The following is a 13,372-nucleotide window of genomic DNA, read 5'->3' on the forward strand; positions in this document are numbered from 1 at the left end:
TCATTTAACAAAACAGAAGGTCTAATTGATAACTTTTGCAAAACACAGGGTCTAAAATGGTCATTTATAACCTATTATAATTTTACTAATAAATTAATACATTTACTAATTTTGTATCGGTTTTAAGTTATGTTATTGGGTTATTACCTACATTGCCACTCTTATCACAGATTACTTAATAGTTTCAAATTTTTAGTTCTAGTATTTTATAGGGAGATCTAGTTGCTTAGTCTTGGTGGTTGGTTGATTCTCTTCAGAGTTTTCTAATGAAAGTTTTATGCTGTTTTTTTGATTTTTTTTTTCCAGGTGGAACTTCAGTATTTTATTGAGTTAGGAGCGTTGTTTGAAGATGTTATAGCTTTATTGTCTAAATTTTCGGGGGCAGTTTTGTCCCATGGGGCTTGCTCTAAGATTTTAGCAGCCCATGGTTGGCAAAGCATGTTCTGCGGTTAGACGATGAGCTATCTTGGTTCGAGGAGGTTCCAGCGCCGGTGGCAGAAGTAGGCGTCGTAAATTCATGAGTGATTTTAATCACTTTGTCAAAAAAAAAAAAAAAAAAGAAGAGAGATTGAGAAACTAAACCAACATATTACACAAATTAATTAGAAGTGTGATTTAACATAAATCTGAAAATTAACTTGTTAATTATACTTACAAGAAGTCTAATACTTACAAAAACAAAACACCCACTACAAAAAATCTTACTTTTAAGTTGTGACTAAAAGTAAAATAGTCGTGCCTAATTATAAATCATCATTCTTATGTTGTGACTAAAAGGTCCGCGACTAAATGTATTAGTTATAAAAATCACAATTTGTTGTGACTAAATGTGTTTTTAGTCACAATATACTTGTTGTGACTAAAATTAAATTAGTGACAACTTGTATCTAAATACTATATTTTAGTCATTAACATAAATATTTTGTGACTAAATTATCACTGAAGGTAGCTATTTTTTTTTGTAGTGATCCTATAACAACCTACAAGTTTTAATGAACACATAATTGCATTCATCTTTTACTACTCCTTCAACTAGGGTTAGGTTGAGACAAATGAAGAGAGCGATCGAATTAGGGTTGAGCACGGTGAATCTCCGAGGAAACGTTAAGTTAGTGGCTCTCAAACCATTTCTATTAGGGGTGGCAAAACGGGTTTCGATACGGCACATGAACACGAACACGACACGAATTTTACGGGTTAGGGTCGAGAAAATTAGACTCGAGTCGAAAATGGGTCGACACAACTTGACACGAAATAGAAACGGGTCAAACACGACACGACCCGCTTAACACGAATGTGACACGTTTGATACGATTTTTTTAAATATAATAAAGTAAAAAATTAATAATAATAATATAATTATGTAAAAATATATATTTAGTGATTCAATGTTAAGTTAAAAAAATTTAAATTTAATTTTCTTTAACATGAAATTAAAAATATTTTAATTTTTTTTTTAATTTTTATTATATATATAACAAACTATATTTATGTATGTATATAAGTTTTCTAATGGAGCTTAAATTTATTATTTTTCTCTATAATTCCAGCTTCAATAATAGCAAAACGGGTCACAGTGGGTCGATACGAACATGACACGATTTTTTACGGGTCGAGTTAGGATTGAGATAATTAGACACGAGTCAAAAAAGGGTCGACACGCTTAACACGAAATATAAAAGCGGGTCACATAAAATATGATACGGACACGACACGATAACACGTTTCGGCACCCCTAATTTCTATATAATACTTGGTATAAAATATAAATTAATAAAAAATTTAACACTTTACCATATAATTTTGCATTTAGGTGTGATCCATAATTGATCAATTTCCCATAAAGGAATCAATGCAGTGGCCATATATTACAGTGATGAAGTTCCCATATGCTACATCAGAATTACATCCAATTGAGATGATAGGGAATATTTATTATTAGAGTTGATATGATCAAGAGAAGACAGAACACTATACTGTCATGAACTTGGTCCATCTTCATCAGATTTCTACATGAGTGCATATACATTAAAATCATGATGTTAAAGAAATTGTATATGCCAATATATTGTTTATATATATATAATACTTATTATATGAGCTCATATTAGTTTTGGACTTTGTTTTCATTTTCATCATTGTCATCATGACATGTATGTGTAGTCAGGTGATTGTTTTTCTATTTTGAATTTATATATTTATATACATATTATATATAATATATATTTATTAATGTATATATATAGGAGTAATTTATGAGTAATTGAACTACTACATGTAACATTTTGATTGGTCTATGTTATTAAATATTTATTTGTTATTTAAAAATTAATTTAAATATACTAACAAAAAAAAAAATAACATTTAACAATGACTTAATTAACATCTAATACCTATGAGAGTTTCAAATATAGAACTTAAATATTTATTTGTAAACAAAAATTAAACTTAGCTAAGTATTTTAAAACAAATATGTAAAACTAAAATAAATCATAAATTAACAAACATGTAATATTCAAAGCTAATTAGTAATAACCAAACTGCATTTCACAATAATTATGCTTATTTTTTCATTTTTTTTATGGTTTTCATTTTTTATAGCTTATCCTTAATTGTTTAAGGTAGATTTTCGATATGGTCAATAGGTATATGAGAAATGTTTCATTTTATACTCATGCCTTCTACAAATAACTTTTCAGATCCAACAGATAAATGTTTAAAGTCTTCATGACATTATAATATGGATTGTTTAACCATCTTTATTCACATTAATTATTTTTTTTATTAAATTGTGTGGTAATAGAATTTTATTTATTATTAATTTGTAGGTCAAATTTGAGGAGAGCCAACTGTTACAGAGATTTTGCCGATAAGTTTATTTAAATACAATTTGTTTGAGAATTGTTATCTTCTAACTATTGAGAATTTCTTTTATTAGTATTTAATATCATAGCTAGCTAGAGGATTAATTTTTTTTTTTTATCTTATTTTGTTTTGTAAATATTTTGGGGACCATTAATCTTGATATGTTAATGAGTTAGTGTGTAGTATTCACTGATACAAGCTAACACTCTAGCTTTTTTGGTGTGTTGTTTGATGACTTTATAACTTTACTGTTTAAATTATCGGGATAGTTTTGTCATGATGCTCGCTGACTTTAAAGCATGCTCTTGGGTTTATCCAAGTGCAAGGAGGTTTATGTACTGTTTGCGAATGTGTGCATCGTAAATTTATGAGTGATTCTAATCATTACGTTAAAAAAAAAACACACATAATTCTTCTTAAAAAAACACATAATTAAAGATAGATATATATAGAGAGATCTAAACCGATCATCATCTTCAAACAAACAAATTAACAAGAAAACATTAAACCCAAACGCTAATAAAACATAAATAAAACAACAAATACACATACACATATAAAAAAGAAAGAAACCCTAGCTAGCTAGTAGTCATCATCATCATCATCATCATCATCATCCTCCACATCATCATCATCATCATCCTCGTCATCATCATCATCTTCATAGTAACTAATATGCTTGTTTTTAGAGCCAAAATCATAATAATGATGATTAGTAGTAGTAGGCTTGTTAGGATAAGCAACATGCTTGAACTTAACTTGAGTCTCATACTCATGAGTGTAGCCTTCATCCACATCCTTGTATTTTCTTATTTGACTATACTTTTTCTCTTCTTTGTATCCCACTAGACCTCTTCTCTTGTCCACAAACTCTCCTGAGCTATAAGTTTTTTTGTCAAAGGTGGTTACTTTATTTCCTTGGTAGAATTGTATAGTGTCCTTGCTAACTTTTTGTATTTCAGTCGACTCGATCATCTGCCTCCCGGTCGCTCCCCTGTTCGATTGGACTTGGTTTGATGGCACTAGCTGTGCGTACCCTATGTAGTGTGGTGTTTGCTTGGACGCCATTGATGGAAGTTACAAACTCTAACTCTCTCTCTATTTTGCACTTTTCTATGTGTTTTTTATTTTGTTAAGTGTTGTGGCACTTGCACTAGGGTTAGGGAGTGGTATATATAGAGGGCATGAGAAAGTTATGTTAATTTTTATGAGGAAAGAGGAATCTTTAACTTGGGAAAAGTCATGATTATGTGATATTGAGGGAAGGATAAGGGTAATATAGTATTTATATTATTATGTTATAATAAATTGAGTAAAACGTCTTTCATGCATGCAAGTTAATTATGTAGACATTTGAGGGAAGAATAAGGGTAAAAAGGTAATTATAACTATGACATTTATTTGAGAGGTAAAATAGTAATTGTGTCAATGTTTGGCTCTGAAATTTAAGGTTACAAACAAGACTCGTGAAAGTAGGGGTGGGCATCCGATCCAATCCAACCTTTTTTTTCTCATCCGATCCAATCCAATTAGTAATTGGATTTAAAAAATCTATCACTTTTTATTTAAGTTTAATACTTCATAAATATACTATTCTTACAAGTGTATTGGAGCTAAAAGTTTTAAATAATTTAAACAATAACATTTTTAAGTAATAAAATAGAACAAAATATTATGAAAATAAATACACTAAACAATCTAGTGTTATAAATTCAACATACAAAAAAATCTAATAAAAATAAAATAAATATTTATTATATTTTTCAATATTTTTTATTATATAAATAATTTTTTAATATATATAAATGTAATTGGATTGGATCGGTTTTTAATTGGATTTTGAGATTGACATCCAATAACCGATCCAATCCAATTAGAATCCAACTTTTAGCATCCAATCCAATCCAATTGTAATTGGATATCCAACTTTTTGTAATTGGATTGGATTGGATCGGTTCGGTTCAATTGGATTGGATTGGATGATGCCCACCCCTACGTGAAAGTATTATTATTAGAGTATTTTCAATGGAGATTGTCTATTGAAGTTGTCTTGCCACATATACAATGAGGTCTAATTTTCAAGACTAATTTTATGTGAATTGTTGCTCAATATAGACAATGATCACATGATATATTTTTTTAATTTTTTTATTAGATTTTTTAAATTTAATGTGATGTGGGACCATAGTGGATAACTTTTAAAGTTGTCAACCATTAGAGTATAAAAAAAATAATCTTTTAAAATGATATGTGTATTTTAACAACTATAAATACTTTCTTATTCGAGATGCTCTTAAGAGTACATATTATTGGTCTTTGGTCAAAATAGTTGAACGTACGGTTGATCAAGAAGAGCATGCTATATAAGATGATCATTCATTGTTATTGTTATTGGGTAGTAATAGTCATGGCCGGTCCTAGGCATAAGCCTAAGCGGGTTAGGCTCGTGCCTAGGGCCCACACTTTTCGGGGGCTTAAAATAAAAATAATAAAAAAATTATTAGACATTTATTTAAGTAAAATTAAGTGTATTGTAAATAATAAATATCATAGCTTAGTTGGTTAAGGTGTATGACATATTATACAATGCCATGGGTTTGAATCCCATAACACTCTTTTAGGGTCAGCCCTGCTCCCCTTATGTATTACAATGTATAGAACTAAAAAAAGTAAATTAACTTATTAAATTATCAATAAATTACTAATTTGAACAAAATTACATAAAAAAAAGCTAAGACTATTAAGAAAATTTATAAGAACAGTTGAAAAATACTTTATATTATAACAAAATTTTAATTACACGTTCAGTACCAAAATGATTTTCTTCGATGTTAGTTATCTAGATCACTATATTGGTTGTCTAGATCACCAACTGGGAATGAAAATTCCTTAAGAGTAAATTCAAAATTATGATAATCATTTTCTTCATATATTGCTCATCATAAATAGGATCATTAGAAAAATGATTCGAGTGATAATCGTCACTCGTGGACTCATCTACCGCCTCTGGATTTGGACCAGGCTTCTCAGAATGCTGTTTCCTCTTACTTTTTTTTTTACCCTTAAAGAGACTTCTTAGCATTTTATTCACTGCTCCCTTTAGTTTTTTTAGTGTTCCTTTTTTATTTTCTTCTGTTGGTTTTTGTACATCGTTAAAACTAAAATGAAGATCATGTGGTGATGAAAACCTCATACTTTGCGTTCTACGTACATGATCAAATAAATAAGTTTTTCCTATATCTACATGATATATTTACAGGGCCGGCCCTAGGCATAGGCAGGCTAGGCCCGTGCCTAGGGCCCACACCTTTCGGGGGCCCAAAATAAAAAATAAAAAAAAAATTATTAGGCTTTTATTTAAGTTAAATTAAGTGTATTGTAAACAACAAATATTCATAGTTTAGTTGGTTAAGGTGTATGGCATATTATTAGGTAATGTATTTTTTTTTTTTTAATTTTTGAAATGGAGTTTGTGATTTTGATCTTTAAGAAATTTTTTTTAGCTATTGCTACGTTGGTGTGTCATTTAAATGTGATTATATATATATATATTATTTTTTAAAATTTTTAATTTTTTTTAATTAAGTAATGTAGCTGATAATGCATATATAATTTACTTATTTTTAACTAAAACTCACATAACCAAACTTGAGTGTGCCTATATATAGCTTCGATTCGTAAATTTGATATTAATATTTTTTATTTTCAAATTTTACGAAAAATATAGCATGTGAATTCATTTTAAAATATAAAATAAATAAAATTAAAGTTAAAAATATGGTTAAAAATATTTATAATATTTTAAATTTAAATTTTTTTATATAAACTATTTATATAATTTTTCATTTTATTTTAATTTAAAGTTAAACCAATAAATTTAAAAATAAGATTAAAAATATTAAGTATTTTAAATTAAAATAAAAATTTATTTTTTATAAAATATCTATATAATTTTTATTTTTAAATATGTATAATAATATTATAAAGTTAATAAAGAATATTCTATTAAATAATAAGATATTCTGTTAAAATTAACGTAGAAATTAAAAAAGTATAATTAAACTAAGAATTCTTTTACATAACCACACTTTATATAAAATATATTTATATATATATATATATATATATATTGGGTTTGAGAATGTTGTGTTTATTGATTTGTATGAGGTGTCACTGTAAGTTGAGAAAATTCATGATCATGTGATATTTGAGGGAGCAATAGATTCTTAAAAGTGATAATTATCTGTGCCTCTGTTAGAAATTATTATGAGTGTTAAATAATTTTTGTATGGTGAAGAAAAGATTCTTCTGAATTATTGATTTATTTTGTTTTGTTTTTTCTTTTAGGTATATTCCCTTTCTAAAATATACATAGAAAACAAAATATGTCATGTTATGTTATATCAATCCCAAAGAAGGCATAAAAGATAGAAAAGACCAAATGATTTTGGTCTTAGATAAAACAAAATTATTTTTCAAGTGGATTTGTACTACATAAAACACTAAAATACCAAATTACCAATTAACTAACATAGCTATGGTTACAAAATAAAGTTTATTTAATCTATTAATATGTATGATTCTTTTAGTCTTTGATAATAGACTAACAATAACTTAAAAGAACGACAAGAATATTGATAAAATGTATAAATGTTATTGGTAAAATAATTTTCTAATACAAGTTTTTCTCGAAATAAATACTTGAAAATTTAATTAAATTCTAAAATACTTAAATGTAGTGTCTCCGCTATAAACTGATGCTAATGCTATAAGCATTGTTAGGACCCATCGATGCTTATTCCTTAGCAAAACGTAGCATTTGTGTTAGTTTGTAATCGATAGTAATTATTAGCATATGTTTTAAAATGATGCTATTGAGTTTTTCTATTACCGTCGATTCAAAACAGGCGCCTCATTTGAGTAGTAGTCAATTGCGCCAATCAACTTCATAAAAGGTTATTTTGGAACAGTGAAAGCAAATAGAGAAATATGTTATACTAAGTTACTATTGCAAGACAACTATTCACTTGTAAATAGGACCCGCAGATAAATCTCCTACTTTGTTGTATGTATACAAGGACGACCCTAGGTTAAATATATATATATTTTTTTAATAATTTTTAGAAATATTATTTATTCTTATAATAAGGGCCCATTTCAACTCAGAACTGACCTTTATACGTTTGAAAGTTAGGGATTCCAGTAACACTTCCATATCTTCTCTATATAATTATGTATATTTGTCTGATAGTTGGTGAAATTTTTTGGTGTCTCAAATATTAGTGGTTTTATATTCTTTGTCCCGCAAAAAAAAAAAAACAGTAATGTTAATAATGTTCTTTCTTTTTTTGAATAGAAATATGGTAACTTTATTAAAGAGAATCAACCATTACAATGTTTATCAACTCAGAAGGTGAGTTGGATACATCAAAAATACGAATTGTCAAATAACAAGAACTACGAGCAAGAAAATACACAATCTTATTAGCAGTACTTTTAACAAAATTCATTAAAACAAATGATAAATCACCAAGCAATTGCTTGCAATCAGCAGCCAGGAAGCCAAAATAGGATGGTAAGCAAACGAAACTATGTATTGCTTGGACTGCAATAAGACAATCCGTTTCAACTGTAAGCGAGTGCCAACCTTGAGACTTAATCCAACTTAGAGCCTCCTTAATACTAATTATTTCATCCACTTCAGGAGAGACACGAGTGAAGTACGACCAATAATGTTTCTTCTTTACTAAGATTGTGACTCCTTAATCCAACTTAGAGCCTCCTTAATACTAATTTGATTCATATATATGTTTTCTATCTGTACATTTATTTGTTTATTTTGAATAGATTTGAAGTGGTGACTTAGAACTACAATGAATAAAGCACACATTAGTCCAATGTTCTTGAGAGTATGATTTAGATCATCATCAATATTTATCTTACCTAGTTTCATAATTTCACTTTTTATGTCAACTTCGAAGCTTGAAAGAAAAAAGTTCAGATTTAACAATATTATTAATGTATATTTCTTTTATTTTAAAAAATACAAGTACTTTTTTTATCTAAATAAAAGCATGGTCTTTATGTATAATTTTAAGTTTTAAATGAAAGGCATATTAGTCCATCAATTATTATGGAATATAATTTAACATAAAACTTAAAATTAACTTGTTAATTATACTTAGAAGAAGCCTAATAACTACAATATCTACAAAGACAAACACCCTAGCTATGAAATAAAGCTACAGAAAGTTCTCATAAACACATAATTTACATTCATCCTTAACACTTAAACAAAATACAGATCAAAATCAAAATGACTTCTCATTTGGTAGTGTTAATACCCAATATATTCCATGAGTTGGGTTTTAACATCTTTTAACTCAAGTTTGAGTCTTTTAAACTCACTTAGATAATTCTTTAACAACTCAACATCAAATCCCATATTTTGCAATTTGTTCAATTGCTTTATTAAGGAATCAACAGTTTCGGTTGTAGTAGTTTCTTCATTCAATTTCGAGATCATGTCAATTACGTATGCAAACTTTACCTTACTAGTCAAAGCTATGACTTGAAGCTCAACATCATTGGCAGCTGCCATAAACTGAACTTGAGGATTCTGTGGTAATTTTTTGAACACTTCTAATGAATCTACAAATTCCCAGATTGCAGATCTTTTCTCCATAGGAAGATTTTGAGAGCTTTGTTGTACATTGTTACCTGTCCAAACCAAAAAAAATCAACCCCATGTCAGAAGAATTTCTAATAGAATTATTCAAGTTTAGAAAATGATAATTTAAATTACTGCACCGTCGTGGTGTTCTCCATTTCTGTCTATTTCACAAATGGCTCCAATATTATCATTTTGATCCCTCTCCTATATTCAAACCAGAAAAATCATAATAAGCAACACTAAAATTTGAGATTTATCTTTTATGGTGTATAAAGATAGCTTCGGATATACCTGAAAAGACGCCGCACTACTGGTGTTCTCGAAGACTGGTGCTCCTTGAGTTTCTACTAACCTGCCTGAATCATCAAGTTCTTCTATTCGGTTTGATTTAGCAACATCATCGTTAGCAGCCTCCTTAATTGAAAGGGAGAAAAACTATGATAAGCAACACTAAATATCGATGTAAATTACCTTAAACAAAATCAACACCAAAATCATAGTATAAAATTAGCCTCAAGATTTATCTTTTATGGTGTATAAAAATAGCTTCAGAAATACCTGAAAAGAGGCTGCACTACCGGTGTTCTCGAAGACTGGTGCTTCTTGAGTTTCTGGTAACCTGCCTGAATCATCAAGTTCTTCTATTTGGTTTGATTTAGCAACATCATCGTTAGCAGCCTCCTTAATTCAAAGGGAGAAAAACTATGATAAGCAACACTAAATATTGATGTAAATTACCTTAAACAGGATCAACACCAAAATCATTGTATAAAATTAGCCTCAAGATTTATCTTTTATGGTGTATAAAAATAGCTTCGGATATACCTGAAAAGAGGCCGCACTACCAGTGTTCTCGAAGACTGGTGCTTCTTGAGTTTCCGCTAACTTGCCTGAATCATCAAGTTCTTCTATTTGGTTTGGTTTAGCAATATCATTGTTAGGAGATTGATCCTTCATATTCATATGATTTTGATCCCCCTCCTTAAATCAACAGAAGAAAAACTATGATAAGCAACACTACATATTGATGTAAATCAAAATAGAGCTTCAAATATACCTTAAAAGAGCATGCCAAGCCGCAAGTGTTCTCGGAGGCTGGTGCTTCTAGACTGGTGCTTCTTGAGGCTGGTGGTGATTCTTGTCGCTCTGCTAACCTACCCGAATTGTCAAGTTCTTCTATATGGTTTAACTTAGCAACATCATTGTCAGGAGACAGGTGCTGTATATTCGTATTATTTTGATCCCCATCCTTAATTCAAAGGAGAAAAACTATAATAAGGAACACTGAAAAATCTAAGATAAATCACTTAAGAGGATCAAATTCAAAATCATAGTAAGTATAAAACTAAGTCTCAAGATTATCTTTTCAGATGAGATACATCAGAATGGCTTCATATAGTATATATAATACCTGCAAAGAAGCCACACTGCCCGTGTTCTCGAAGACTGATACTCCTTGAGGCTCAGTTTCTTCTGCTTGGTTCGATTTAGCAATGTTATTGTCATTTTTCTGTGTTCTAGACACCTTAGCTTTAGCTGCAAAATCATAGTGAAACTACTTTATTTCTCTGTTCTTTACCATACATAACAAGCAAACCGAGAAGTATTAATCCATACCTGCAGTTGAACAAGATGTTCGTTTTCGAGTAGCATAACCTCGACTTCCATTTAAGATTTTCCTTTTTTTTGAAACCGGGGTCGATAATAACTTCTCCTGAAACACAGACAAAGGTTTCAATTTCAGTCCAGCCTAAGATTAAAATTAATAGCTAACATAACATGAGCTTTTATATACATTACCTCTGATTTGCCAACCCAATTTTCAGCACCCCAATCGAAGTGATAACGCAGTTCATTGTGATCAAACATCTTCTCCTTGGTCTTCATCCCATGAGCAAATTTAACAATATACTTTCTAGGTACAAGAAATTGATGAGTGACTACTCCAACTGACCAACCCATATCACAAAGAGCATCCACCTTATCACCCACCTCAAAATCTTTATCAAAAACATCAATGATTTCTGGAGGTTGGGATCTAATCATGTCCCCTTCTACTACCACAACTTGCTCACAATCATCTTTAATATTTCTCTTACACTTCACCCCAACAGTAGTTGTACCATCAATTTCCCCAATCACAATTGCTGGCATCCATGCAGGGATTATTTTGTCAGGATCCAGATTCACTTCTACAGCTGTTCCTGATCTGAATTTTAAATACTTTAGTTCCTGTGAACAATCATTTTTTTTTCCAAGAAAGAAAAGAAAATTAACATTGTTAAGCAAAAATTTCACAATTAGAATATTACAAATAAATGCAAAACACAATTTCACATAAGAGTTTATTAATTTTAAGTTCGACCCATTCAAAATTCAAGATTATAAGAATAATCCCTCAATTACAACTCTTTTGTTTAAAGAAAACCCCTTTGATTCCAATCACGATGATATTAAACTTTGAAAACAGCTAAACTCTGTAAATTTAATTAACAGAACTACCTACATACCTTCTTGTTTCGATCAAGCCATTTGAAGTTCGAAATGAGGTATTTTAGACAGTGCCAATTCTATTTTCTCAATCCATATCCATTAACCTAATAGTAATACTAATCATTTGCTAATAAGTTTCAACTCTAAGAATGATCAGACAACTAAGTAGTCTTACAAAGCAGAAAAGCAATCTCTATTTTTCCAAAAGTAAAATCATAATTAGGAAAGATAGTTTTGACATTATATTAATTTTCAGCTAAAACTAGTAATTTTAGTACAAAGATGAAAACTTTAAAGAAAACCCTAAAATGCAAACCATGAAAAAAGAATACCTGCTTTTGGGGGCGTAGCCATTTCCGACCAGCCCAATCCCAATGAGGTCGGAGCTGAGAGCGTTTACAGAAAAGAACATCAGGTGGGAAAATGAATCTAACAATATAATCATCATCATTTCGGACATCAACGACGACACCAGTCCACCAGATTTCGTCGTGGAATGCATCAACGACGTCGTTTAGGTGAAAAGGGTTTTTGGTATCAGGAAGAGAAGGAGGATTGGGTCTGACTAAGAAGGTGTGGACTTGTTCGACAAGAAAGGTGCCGTCTTGGGCAAGGATGTGTTTGTATTGGACGGTCATCTTTGAGTTTGAGCGGCGATTGGTTTTCTTCTTGGTGGGTAGTAATGGTGGTTGGAGAACGGTGGCGGGGAACCAGGCGTTGCGCAAGCCATCTTCGAGACTGGAAACCTCAACTGTTGAACCTTTTTTGAAAGGAGAACGTTCTTCCATTTATGAAACTCAGTTTCAACTCAAGAAGAAGAAGAAGACTACTTGAGATAAAATATTATAGGAAAGTTATAAAATACACTCTTTTAAAATGAGTCTAATGCACTTTAAAAAAATTTAACATGTGAAAAATAGTGTTAAAAGAGTTTTATTTTGGGCTGTACAAAAAAATTTGTAAACCGCCTAAACCGAATAACCCGCCCAAATCGAACCGAAAAAACCGATAAAAATTACAAACCGAAATAACCCGAAAAAATTACAAATCGCCCAATCTGTTAATTGGGCGGGTTGAAAATAGGTCCAACCCGCCCAATTAAACCGACCAACCCGACCAACCCGATTTTGCACTTTTATTTTTTTTTTAAAACTTTTTAGTTTTTATTATATATAATATAAATGATTAAATATATAATAATATAAAGTTATATACTTAATTATTAATTTTAAAGTCATATATATGGTATTGTACTTTGGTGGAATGTGATATTTTTAATTTATTTTTAAAATTTTTGTTAATTTTGACTTTAAAATTAAAAAAAAAAAAAATTGGCCGGTT

At 29.8% G+C, this 13,372-nt stretch overlaps 1 protein-coding gene across 5 annotated transcripts; it reads right to left on the minus strand.

Moving 5' to 3' along the window:
* Positions 1 to 8,981: 8,981 nt before the first annotated feature.
* LOC115725445 (DUF724 domain-containing protein 6) lies at positions 8,982 to 12,970 on the minus strand. Of its 5 annotated transcripts, none has more exons than XM_030654968.2 (10): positions 12,364 to 12,970; positions 11,339 to 11,770; positions 11,156 to 11,252; positions 10,950 to 11,074; positions 10,596 to 10,787; positions 10,364 to 10,519; positions 10,097 to 10,216; positions 9,830 to 9,949; positions 9,676 to 9,742; positions 8,982 to 9,585 (listed from the first exon to the last, which is right to left on the minus strand). In XM_030654968.2, the coding sequence occupies exons 1-10, from the start codon at positions 12,817 to 12,819 to the stop codon at positions 9,203 to 9,205; spliced, it is 2,148 nt and encodes a 715-aa protein (XP_030510828.2). In that variant the 5' UTR covers positions 12,820 to 12,970; the 3' UTR covers positions 8,982 to 9,202. The 5 variants fall into 5 exon arrangements, with proteins under 5 accessions (XP_030510828.2, XP_030510826.2, XP_030510825.2 ...); XM_030654966.2 differs by having other exon boundaries at positions 9,830 to 9,952; positions 12,364 to 12,942; XM_030654965.2 differs by having other exon boundaries at positions 10,097 to 10,219; positions 12,364 to 12,942.
* Positions 12,971 to 13,372: the final 402 nt, after the last annotated feature.

This window comes from Cannabis sativa, chromosome 6 (assembly GCF_029168945.1).
Source record: "Cannabis sativa cultivar Pink pepper isolate KNU-18-1 chromosome 6, ASM2916894v1, whole genome shotgun sequence".
Lineage (NCBI taxonomy): Eukaryota > Viridiplantae > Streptophyta > Magnoliopsida > Rosales > Cannabaceae > Cannabis > Cannabis sativa.

Coding starts and splice junctions, on each gene's coding strand:
- LOC115725445 (XM_030654964.2), bottom strand. CDS start 12,819: ATGGAAGAACGTTCTCCTTTCAAAAAAGGTTCAACAGTTGAGGTTTCC. Junction 11,771..12,363: donor GGCTACGCCCCCAAAAGCAG/GTATTCTTTTTT, acceptor GATTGTTCACAG/GAACTAAAGTATTTAAAATT. Junction 9,953..10,096: donor GTAGTGCAGCCTCTTTTCAG/GTATTTCTGAAG, acceptor CTTTCAATTAAG/GAGGCTGCTAACGATGATGT.